This window comes from Pristiophorus japonicus, chromosome 10 (genome assembly GCF_044704955.1).
Source record: "Pristiophorus japonicus isolate sPriJap1 chromosome 10, sPriJap1.hap1, whole genome shotgun sequence".
In the NCBI taxonomy this organism is placed as follows: Eukaryota; Metazoa; Chordata; class Chondrichthyes; family Pristiophoridae; genus Pristiophorus; species Pristiophorus japonicus.
Window position 1 is genome coordinate 165,989,837 of NC_091986.1, and position 12,253 is coordinate 166,002,089.

At 44.0% G+C, this 12,253-nt stretch overlaps 1 protein-coding gene across 1 annotated transcript in view; it reads left to right on the forward strand.

Moving 5' to 3' along the window:
* Positions 1–12,253, forward strand: part of pan3 (poly(A) specific ribonuclease subunit PAN3) — a 196,939-nt gene that overhangs the window by 80,438 nt on the left and 104,248 nt on the right. The window contains exon 5 of the mRNA XM_070892304.1: positions 8,119–8,269. Within this exon, the coding sequence (XP_070748405.1) occupies positions 8,119–8,269 (151 nt within the window). The remainder of the gene's footprint in view (positions 1–8,118; positions 8,270–12,253) is intronic.

Below are 12,253 nucleotides of genomic sequence, written 5' to 3' on the forward strand. Positions count from 1 at the left end.
GCTCTGGTTTTTGTTTTCCCCCAATGCTACCCTGTTCCATTACCTTCACCTTGTTCTTTGTGCTTTTTGGTTTCTGCTCACCTGAACCCTCACTAATTAGTTTAAAGCTCTCTCTGCAGCCCTAGTTATTTGGTTCGCCAGGACCCCAGCCCCAGCACGTTCCAAGTGGAGTCCGTCCTAAAATCCTAGTACTGATGCCAGTGCCCCAGGCACCAAAACCAATTTCTCCCACACCAGTATGGAGCCACGACTTTAGCTCTCAGGTTAAATAAGATCAATGTAAATTTGCTCACGGCTCAGGTAGTAATCCAGCTGTTATCACCTTTGTGGTTCTGTTTTTTAATTTGGACCCTAGCTGCTCATAATCCCTTTGCAAAATAATCTTGTCTGTCCTATCTATGTCGTTGATACCCATGTGGACCACGACAACTGGATCTTCCCCCTCCTACTCCAAGTTCCTCTCCAGCCCTGAGGAGAAGTCCTTAACCCCGGCACCGAGCAGGCAACACAGCATTTGGGACTCAGGCTCATGGCTGCAGAGAACTGTATCTATCCCCCTAATGATACTGTCCCCTACTACAGGCGCAGCGTCCAAAATCCGGAGTTCCGGAATACTCCGGACCGATTGGTGGCAGGGTCATCCGGAATCGGTAAAATGTTCCGGAATCCTGATCCGCCAACCCTACCGACCTCGGGCCTCGCCTCACCGCCGCTGCCCTTACCTCTGGGCCTTCTCGTCAGCCCGCCCGACCAACTCCCCTTCGGTGGGGCCCCGCCCAACCAGCTCCTCAGCGAGCACCACCTCCCTGCCCCCTTTCTGACGTTCCGAAATCCTTAAATATCTGAACCTGGGCTCGGTTGTTTCCGGATTAGTGACATCAGAAAGACGTTCCAAAGTCCGCAAAGACGCGGAATCCGGAACGGCCACGAGGGGAGCGGGCGGGTAAGTGGAGCTGAGTCCACGGCTAGATCAGCCATGATCTTGTTGAATGGCGGAGCAGGCTCGGGGGGCTAGATGGCCTACTCCTGTTCCTAATTCTTATGATCTTATGTTCTGAGGGTTCCGGATTCTGGACGCTGCACCTGTACTACAGTATTTCTCCCCCCCCCGCTTGAATGGCCTCCTGTACCACGGTACTGGGGTCAGTTTGATCATCCTCCCTGCCGTCGCTGCTTTGGCTCACACAGGGAGTAAAAGCCTCGAGTCTGTTGAACGAGAGCAAGGACCGAAGTTCCTCCATCACTATCTCCTGGATCCCCATACCTTCCTCACTCGCAGTCACACCCCTACTGTCCTTGACCGCTTGCCAAATCTGAGTTAGTTAACCTAAGGGGTGTGACTACCCCTGGAACAGTGTCCAGGTAACTCGTTCCCCCTCCCTGATGTGTCGCAGTGTCTGCAGTTTGGACTCCAGCTCATCAATGCGGAGCAGAAGTTCCTCAAGCTGCAGACACTTACCACAGATGTGGTCATCATGGACCTCAATGGTTCCACCAGCTCCCACATGTTGCAGCACTGACGCATCACCCGTCCTGCCATCTTAATGTCTCCAGTTAATTTATTAAGTTTTATTTTTAGTCCCACCAATGCCACAAAATTCTAACCCTTAATAAAACACATACTACTGCTATTTAGTGAACAGTTGATTAATTAATTAAGCAAGCAAAGCAAGAAAGAAGAGAGAACTCACCAACCAATCACTTCCCTGCTTTCCTATGATGTCTAGTCGCTGAGGGAAATGATGAAACTGCCGTGGGCTGTACATTTGACATCCCTGCAATCGAAATTGCTTTACTTTGCTTCTGACTCTTGGTATTGAATATTCAGGACATTAGCATTTGTGGGGAAATGTCTTACTCCCCAGCACTGACCTCCTTTAACAAGCACAAATTATAGAAATTTAATGGGAGGTGATTTGTTTTGAGATCGTCATGCTTTGCTGTTCAGTTGATAGTGTATTACTGTTTCCGGCACAAACCTCATCTACACAAAATGTGCTATTGAAGAGTTGGGATCAGTATTGCACTACACCTGCCAACAAGTTTTCTGTGAATATGTACAGCTCATTATCTTTTAAGTTTGGTTTGGGAATAGAGAAGAAATTTAGCTGCAGTTTCCATAGCTATGACTTTTTTAATGTAAATGTTTTGATTACCTAAATGGTGAGATTAATTAAATTGGTCCTTGAAGCCTATTTTAACTTTGGAATTTTTTGTGAATAGAATGTTCTATCTTTTGTTCTCCCCACACGATAGACAATTCAACGAGAACAATTAGAGGTGTATTCGCCATAATTTCATAACCTTTCTGTCCTGTACTAAAAAGAGACACCTCCAGGCAGCAATCCAGGTTCTTTAAGGACCCGAGTTTCCCCAGCAGTTGCTCCTATTTTTTTGGAGCAACTAGTTTTTTTTTGGAGGATCTTAAAAATCGCGATTCTCCCCATTTAGTTTCTCCAGTTTAAGTGAGTTAGGTCAGTTTCTTTTTAGTTCAGTTTTTTTTTTCAAAAGGGGGCGTTACCAGCCACTTACGCATGTTTTTGGCCATTTAAGCAAGTCTAGCCAGCGAAAAGTTACTCCAACCTAACTTAGGCCAGCGTATGTGTCCATTTTTCTACGCTCACAAAAATCTTGCAGAGGCTTAAGAAATCAGCGCAGATAACCAGAGATAGTGCGGGGGAAGGGAATAGAAGGGAAGTGAGAGGATTTTCCAAAGCACTAAACATCTTCACAACAACATTAAAGAAGCATAAGTACATTTAAAGCACTAAACAAAGCAGTACTTTTAAAGCACCAAGCATTCAATAACAAATAAAAAATACAAGGAAGCTGAGAGGACCTGCACCAAGACTTACAAAGCACTAAACAAAGCCCAAAAAGTAATAAACAATTAATTAAAAATTAAAAATAGAAGGATCCCTGCACCTTAAAGCACCAAGACCAAAGTAATAAGTAATCAATCAATAATACATTAAAAAATAGAAGTCTGACCTTTATGTGAAGGAAAGGAGGGGGGGGAAGGAGAGGAGCAGGGGAGAGAGGAGGAGGGGGGCGGGGACGGCGGCGGGGGAAGTACCCTCTTGATCAAATGGTACAAATCCTCTGGAAGGTCTGGAGCCAGCCCCTTGGACTTCAGTACCCTGAGGATCTTGTTCCCAGTAACAGAACGATCTGGGCAACACTATGGGAATCCCTTTTTTTTGATTCAGTGAGCTTGCATTTTATTGTTTTAAGTTCTGAGTCCTTTCAATCTTTTCCGTTTGGAAGGCTGCGCCCATCTTCAGGATTCATCACTGGGGCACAACGAGAAACTCTTGCACAAGCAAAGCATTCATTTCACGGAGACCGCCCCAATCCTGCCCCCAAACAGCGGGTAACGTTAAACAGACGAGCCTGCCCAGGTCCCATCCAACTCACGTTTTTCCTCCAATCTCTCTGCTTTCCTGATATCCCCGCCCCTCCGAACATCTCCGAGACAGTCCCAAGGAACACTCGATGGCCTCAGTCAGTGAGAGCAATCAACGCTTCGACCACATTTCCCAGATGCTCCCGGAGATCACGCTCTGCTGCACTTCGAGAAATCTCCATCTCGTTCATAATGAGTTTGATATCTTCTTGGTCACTTTTGCCAGCTCCTTCTCCCTTTCTTGTTTGGCTTTCTGTTCCCGGGATCTCCTGTCTCCGATGACGGACATTGCCATCTCCGGGTCCGAGCTCAGGATCTCCTTCTCCTCCTCCGCATAGTCGGTCACCCGCTCCAGGAGCCCATTCGGCAAGGGCTAGGGGTGGCGTGCTTCGGGCCCCTCCCACACAGCCTGCAGAGATTCGGGGGCGAGGAGCTACTGCACATGCGCGCATACTCTAGCGCGCATGTGCAGAGGTCCCGGCACTGTTTTCAGCGCCGGGACCAGGCTCCGCCCCCCCACTGGATGTGGTGTGCAACGCCAAGCCGAAGATGTCCCGAGGAGCAGGGAGAATTCCTCGGTAAGTTTTAGGCGCGCTTTCGCGGCAAACAAAGAAACATAGAAACATAAAAAATAAGTGCAGGAGTAGGTCATTTGGCCCTTCGAGCCTGCACCGCCATTCAATAAGATCATTGCTGATCATTCCCTCAGTAACCCTTTCCTGCTTTCTCTCCATACCCCTTGATCCCCTTAGCCGTAAGGGCCATATCTAACTCCCTCTTGAATATATCCAATGAACTGGCATCAACAACTCTCTGCGGCAGGGAATTCCATAGGTTAACAACTCTGAGTGAAGAAGTTTCCCCTCATCTCAGTCCTAAATGGCCTACCCCTTATCCTAAGACTGTGTCCCCTGATTCTGGACTTCCCCAACAACGGGAACATTCTTCCCGCATCTAACCTGTCCAGTCCCGTCAGAATCTTGTACGTTTCTATGAGATCCCCTCTCATCCTTCTAAACTCCAGTGAATAAAGGCCCAATTGATCCAGTCTCTCCTCATATGACAGTCCAGCCATCCCTGGAATTAGTCTGCACTCCCTCAATAGCAAGAACGGCCTTCCTCAGATTAGGAGACCAAAACTGAACACACTATTCCAGGTGAGGCCTCACCAAGGCGCCCTGTACAACTGCAGTAAGACCTCCCTGCTCCTATACTCAAATACCCTAGCTATGAAGGCCAACATACCATTTGCCTTCTACACTGCCTGCTGTACCTGCATGCCAACCTTCAACGACTGATGAACCATGACACCCAGGTCTTGTTGCACCTCCCCTTTTCCTAATCTGCCGCCATTCAGATAATATTCTGCCATCGTGTTTTTGCCTCTAAAATGGATAACCTCACATTTATCCACATTATACTGCATCTGCCATGCATTTGCCCACTCACCTAACCTGTTCAAGTCTCCCTGCAACCTCTTCGCGTCCCCCTCACAGCTCACACCGGCACCTAGTTTAGTGTCATCTGCAAACTTGGAGATATTACGCTCAATTCCTTCATCCAAGTCGTTAATGTATATTGTAAAGATCTGTGGTCCCAGCACTGAGCCCTGCGGCACTTCACTAGTCACTACCTGCCATTCTGAAAAGGACCTGTTTATCCCGACTCTCTGCTTCCTGTCTGCCAACCAGTTCTCTATCCACGTCAGTACGTTACCCCCAATACCATGCAATTTGATTTTGTACACAAATCTCTTGTGCGTAACCTTGTCAAAAGCCTTTTGAAAGTTCAAATACACCACATCCACTGGTTCTCCCTTGTCCACTCTGCTAGTTACATCCTCAAAAAATTGCAGAAGATTCGTCAAGCATGATTTCCCTTTCATAAATCCATGCTGACTTGGACTGATCCTGTCACTGCTTTCTAAATGCACTGCTATTTCATCCTTAATGATTGATTCCAACATTTTCCCCACTATTGATGCTAGGCTAACAGGTCTATAATTACCCATTTTCTCTCCCTCCTTTTTTAAAAAAGTGGTGTTACATTAGCTACCCTCCAATCCATAGGAACTGATCCAGAGTCGATAGACTGTTGAAAAATGATCACCAATGTATCCACTATTTCTAGGGCCACTTCCTTAAGTACTCTGGGATGCAGACTATCGGGCCCTGGGGATTTATCGGCCTTCAATCCCATCAATTTCCCTAACACAATTTCCCACCTAATAAGGATATTCTTCAGTTCCTCCTTCTCACTAGACCCACTGTCCTCTAGTACATTCGGAAGATTATTTGTGTCTTCCTTCGTGAAGACTGAACTGAAGTATTTGTTCAATTGGTCTGCCATTTCTTTGTTCCCCATTTATAAATTCACCTGAATCCTACTGCAAGGGACCTACGTTTGTCTTCACTAATCTTTTTCTCTTCACATATTTATAGAAGCTTTTGCAGTCAGTTTTTATGTTCCCTGCAAGCTTCCTCTCGTACTCTATTTTCCCCCTCTTAATTACACCCTTAGTCCTCCTCTGTTGAATTCTAAATTTTTTCCAGTCCTCAGGTTTGTTACTTTTTCTGGCCAATTTATATGCCTCTTCCTTGGATTTAACACTATCCTTAATTTCCCTTGTTAGCCACGGTTGAGCCACCTTCCCCGTTTTACTTTTACTCCAGACAGTGATGTACAATTGCTAAAGTTCATCCATGTGATCTTTAAATGTTTGCCATTGCTTATCCATCGTCAATCCTTTAAGTATCCTTTGCCAGTCTATTCTAGCCAATTCACCTCTCATACCGTCGAAGTTACCTTTCCTTAAGTTCAGGACCCTACTTTCCGAATTAACTGTGTCACTCTCCATCTTAATAAAGAATTCTACCATATTATGGTCATTCTTCCCCAAGGGGCCTTGCACAAGATTGCGAATTAGTCCCTTCTCATTACACATCACCCAGTCTAGGATGGCCAGCTCTCTCGTTGGTTCCTCGACATACTGGTCTAGAAAACCATCTCTAATACACTCCAAGAAATCCTCCTTCACCACATTGCTGCCAGTTTGGTTAGCCCAATCAATATGTAGATTAAAGTCGCCCATGAAAACTGCTGTACCTTTATTGCACACATCCATTATTTCTTGTTTGATGCTGTCCCCAACCTCACTACTACTGTTTGGTGGTCTGTACGCAACTCCCACTAGCGTTTTCTGCAGCTCCACCCATACCGATTCCACATCATCCAAGCTAATGTCCTTTCTTACTATTGCATTAATTTCCTCTTTAACCAGCAACGTCACCCCACCTCCTTTTCCTCTCTGCCTATCCTTCCTAAATGTTGAATACCCCTGGATGTTGAGTTCCCAGCCTTGGTCACCGTGGAGCCATGTCTCCGTGATGCCAATTACATCATATCCGTTAACTGCTGTCTGCGCAGTTAATTTGTCCACCTTATTCCGAATACACCTCGCATTGAGGCACAGAGTCTTCAGGCTTGTCTTTTTAACACACTTTTCCCCTTTAGAATTTTGGTGTAATGTGGCCCTTTTTTTTTTGCCTTGGGTTTCTCTGCCCTCCACTTTTACTATTCTCCTTCCTATCTTTTGCTTCTACCTCCATTTTATTTCCCTTTGTCTCCCTGCATAGGTTCCCATCCCCCTGCCATGTTAGTTTAACTCCTCCCAACAGCACTAGCAAACACTCCCCCTCGGACATTGGTTCCAGTCCTGCCCAGGTGCAGACCGTCCGGTTTGTACTGGTCCCACCTCCCCCAGAACCGATTCCAATGTCCCAGGAAACTTGGGCCCTTTCTCTCCAGAAGACAAACATCAGTTATGTTGCCTTAACCATTCTTGAAAATTTTTGTTCTTTTGTAAAACCAAGTTGTTTTCCATTAATAATTGCATTTGTATTTTGAGCAAAGTTTTTATACAGGTTTTCAAATGTTATAAAAACTGCAGAAAACATTTTCATGCAGTGGCAGTTGTCTCTGGAGCAGTGTGATTGCACCAGTGTGACAGCCCTTTATCTTGTGACTATTTTAATACCACAGACTTGACACTAAATCACAAGTAGCTTTTAGCATACCACAGTCCCACAAACAAAAACAGAATAAGCCAAGAAGACTAAATATTAGGGACAAACTAATCTTCAGAGATGATCTTTCAGTTCTGTCCATCTTTGTTCTTCCTTATATTGTGCAATTGTTTGTGTTTACGATACATGCACATTTATACAAAAAAAACTTGAGATTCTATTGTATGAAGTGGAACTTCAGTGAAGAATACTCAATTCTTTTTGCTCTTTCCCCTTGTTAATGCACTCATGCATACCCCCTGCCACTAAGTCTCCATCTACATTACATCTACATTTCGTGTTTGACTTCTTCCCTTCCCATCCGTTCTATGCCAAAAATAGCAGATTAACATGGAGTGAAGTAGATGCTTAAACCTTTTGCTTTAATCTGCTTTATTAATACCCAGCTCCCAAAGAAGTTTGATGCTTTGATGTGAACATGTACAGGAGTGAAAACGCTTGTTAATTAATCGAAGTTTGAGCGATGGGGCTTGTTTACACATTTTGGGTTCCTGTGTGCATTTCTTTTCCATTGGATAATAAAAACATTTTCAAAAGTGTCAAGCATAGACTATAGGTTAAGTGCCATACAATGGACTTTACAGGTTGTTATGTGAATAATTGCATAGAATGTTATTTTATTGCCAGACACCGAATCCAGCTGCAAGTGAATTCATCCCTAAAGGAGGATCAACCCCTAGGCTAAGTTCTGTGTCCCAGTCCAACATGTCTGCCTTTTCACCAGCCTTGTTCTCTCATCCGTCCTTGGGCAGTCCATCAGCAGCTGGGTTAGCCCCAGGTAAGCTACTAGTGATTCAGTATGTGCCAGAAAGGCTCTTGTGTACTTTGTCTTTTATTGCAGGAAAGGGTAAAATTTAAAGCAAACTGCTTGTTATAGCACCATTTATAAATTATTCTAAAGAAGGAAGAGCGGAAGAAGTTATTTGAGACCAAAGTACTCACTCCATTAATACAGTGAAATGGAAAAAGTTGCTGAGAAATGTTCCTTCCCTAAGAGGAGAAAGATTCCATTTACCTAGTGTACAGACATCTTCATGGAGATGTGCCTTGCGAAGTTGTCCAGTTGTTAAAGCCCCACTTAGATAGCTTAAATGATAAATGTCACAACAGGATGTTGATCCCTTCTCTGTCCAATAGTAGCTGGCTAGAATAGGATCTCTCAAAGACTTACTATTTTGCTATTTTCCATTCGGAGACCTGATGGTGTTCAAGAAACTGCTTCTACATCATATAAATGGAACGCTCTCCTATTCTCAGCTCTTTTCTCTGTATTGTTAACGCGTGGGATTGCTAGGATTCCTGGTCTCTATCTCTACTAGAACTTTTCATTGGTGAACATTTGAAGACCGATCAAGCTTGCTTGTGAAGCTGTCCACTGTTGAATAGCTTGCTGATATTTATGCAAAGCTTCAGCAAGGTGCCAGCTGGCAACTGACTCCTGTAGAACTGTTCCAGCAAAGAATCAGTGCCTTGAATTTAAAATTCTCATCCTTCTGTTCAAATCTATTCATGACCTTGCCCCTCCCTAACTCTGTAACCTCCTCCAGCCCTACAACCCTCCAAGAACTCTGCATTCCTCTAGACCTGGCCTCTTGTGCATCCTCAACTTCCTTCTCCTCACCTGTGCCTCCAGCTGTTGAGACCCGAAGCTCTGGAATTCTCCCCCCCCCCCCCCCCCAAAAATCTTTCCACTTCTCCTCCTTTAAGATGCTTCTTTAAACCTTCCTCTTCGACCAGACTTTTGGTCACCTGTCTTGATGTTTTCTCTTTTGGCTTGGTGTCAATTTTTTGTCTGATTACGCTCCTGTGAAGCATCTTTGAATGTTTTGCCACGTTAAAGGTGCTTTATAAATATAAGATGCAGTTCAAGGGGGAATGGATAAAAATTAGGAAGGATAAAAACAACCGTATAGGTGCAGCGTCGAGAATCCGGAGCCCTCGGGACGAAGGCCGTTCCGGATTCCGGGCTTTTCTGGACTTTCAATCGTGTTTCTGACATCACGAATCTGGAACCATCCGAGCCCAGCTTCGGGTATTTCCGGATTTTGAAACGTCAGAAAAGAGGGGGGGTGGGGGAGCTGTTTGGGGCGCCTTCCCTGTCGATGAGGTCATCAGATGGGGCCCCGCCGCCAAGAAGCTGTTCAGGTGGGCCCCACCGCCGTGGAGGTGTTCGGGCGGGCACCGTCGCGGAGGTGGTGTTCGGGCGGGCTGGCGAGGAGGCCTCATGGTAAAGGCAGCGGCGGCAGGGTAAGGGCAGCGAGGCGAGTCACGAGGTCGGGCAGTGGCGGGGCCCCAAGATCGGCAGGGTCAGCGGGTTCAAGTTCCAGAACATTTTACAGATTCCAACTCGGAATTTCCGATGCACCTGTACTCTAATGAAATGAGAATATCTACCCTCCAAGAGGAGAAATTCTGAAAATATGTAATCAACCTACTGACCCCATCGAGTTGGATCTTAAAACCTTTGACTGGCCAAAACTTGAAAGAGACTGAAAAGTTCATACTATTTGGGCTTGAGTCAGCGTAAGAAATACGAGTCTTCTCTCTGCTGGCAAGTAACTGGAACTTTGAGTCTTTTCTAATTGGGAAGCCGTGTGTACTGGCTCCCCACAAGGTGCACTTTTACTGTAAAGTAAGATTTATCTTCCTTTGAACAGAAATTTACATTTCTTTGAAGAGTATTTTAAAAGTGCTTCAATTTGTATTCCTGTTTTAACATGTGTGCAATTTGAGCATGACAGAGAAGATTTTTTGCCTTTTTTCCTAATCCCACCTACAGTCAAAACTGCTGGTATTAAGTGTCAAACGGTGGTATTTGCAGTGGGTATTTTCTGATTCAGCACCAGAAAAGTAGAAAAACTTCCATATTTGTTTTTCTTTTTCCTATCACTGTTCTCCTTTCTTCTCCTGAAGGAGTTGACTTCTTGCTGGGGTGTGGTTCTTCCAATACCTCACCCAAATGGTCAATGTACATGTGTGAACCTTGAATGAATGTTGACAGACTTTCTGATCATGGGAGGATCAATAATCAGAAGCTGGATCTGAGGCCTATTTGTAGCATCCCTTTCGTAATCCTGGCTGGGAACCACTAACTCTGCACAGACTGCGGATTGAATCTGGGACCTTCTTGGATTGACTGGCTTAGGTACGCACTGGACAAACTTGCTGAACCATCAGGCGCACCATCCTTTCACATTTCTTTATCCTTCAGGTACACAGGAATCAGACTAAGAAAATAATTTGGATCGAGACTATGGCCCAAAATAGCCTGGTCTTCTCCAGTTCTTTAGGATGTGAAGGTCTCATTGTAAACCAAACTTAATAACTTACTTTCTGAGCTGTATCTCTTAGCACAGAAAAATATTTAGTGATTCATTTATATATTTCATAGGAATGTGTATTTTGTAGATATTTTTGGTAAAATATGCTAGCACACTTTATTTGAATTTTGAATTTTTGATTTGCAGATAACTTCTGAATAGCATGTATTGCTTCACATTTATGTTTTAAGTTGTAGATTCAGCTATTTTTGCCTCAGTTGGATCTTCACTCTGGTTAACGTTTTGACTCTGATACTGAGACACACAATCTCTTTTTTTTTTATGGGTGCTTCCTAGTGACATAGCCAGTGGTGTAATGGCAGTTTTAGAAGAGGATATTGTTACATCTAGGAGGTTCTGAGGACATGGTTCCGCCAGAAGATTTTCATTTTGACAGTTCTCTGCATTCTCAGCATTTTGAAGTAGAATTTATTATATTCTTTGTGAAATAATAGAATCAATTAAGCTAAACCGAAAACAACTAAAATTAATTAGCAAAAATATATATTTTTATGCATTTCAGGTTGTTTCTTGCTACTTTTTTTGTTTCACAATGAGTTGTTGAACCCTTCATCTAATTTGTGAAAAAAATTAGACACCTAAAAATTAACCTTGTTCTTTTCTTTAAATAGCTATTGCCTCTTTTCAATCACCACTTTACTAGTATGTGACAGTTACATGTCCTATGGTATTTTCCTGCAACCTTAAATATATTGACCCAATAAAAATGTTGCAGCAGGTAATGTTTTGTATGCTTTATTTTTCAGTATTCAGTAAATGTAAAGATGTGCGGTGCTTTTAATGAAGCTCTTACAGCATGCAATGCTATCTGTTGTAATACATCTGGTTCCTTGCCATTCAAACTTCATTGTTGAATCAATTATCCTTCTTTATAATAATAATTCTGGGCTTGGGCTCTGTCTGGTGATCCTGCCCACACATTCTTGCCTTGCACATCTCTAGCGTGGGATTTGTCCACTGAACCTCAGCCAGAAATATTTATCTCAAACCTTCCAGGTTGCTAAGAACAACTGTACTGAGCATTATATTTTGGGTGATACTCTCTTCCTTTCAGCATTCCTTTATAGGATTGTGAGCATAGCTTCTACTAGATAGCATCATCTCCATCACTTGTTTTGAGTGTTGCAGGCTTTTATGTAGGAATATGTGTGGACTATTCAGCCCTCAAGCCTGTTCCACCATTCAGTTAGAGCATGGCTGATCTTTATCTCAACTCAATTTATCCGCCGTTGTTCTATATCCTTTACCCTTATCTAACAAAAAATCTATACATCTCAGTCTTTAAAATTTCAATTGACCCAGCGTTCATAGCATTTTGGGGAGCAAGTTCCAGATTTCCATTGGCCTTTGTGTCATCACAGGCATTTTTGGCTCCCAAGTTCAAACAGCTGACCAGCACCACAGAAAAATGCAGGGAACAG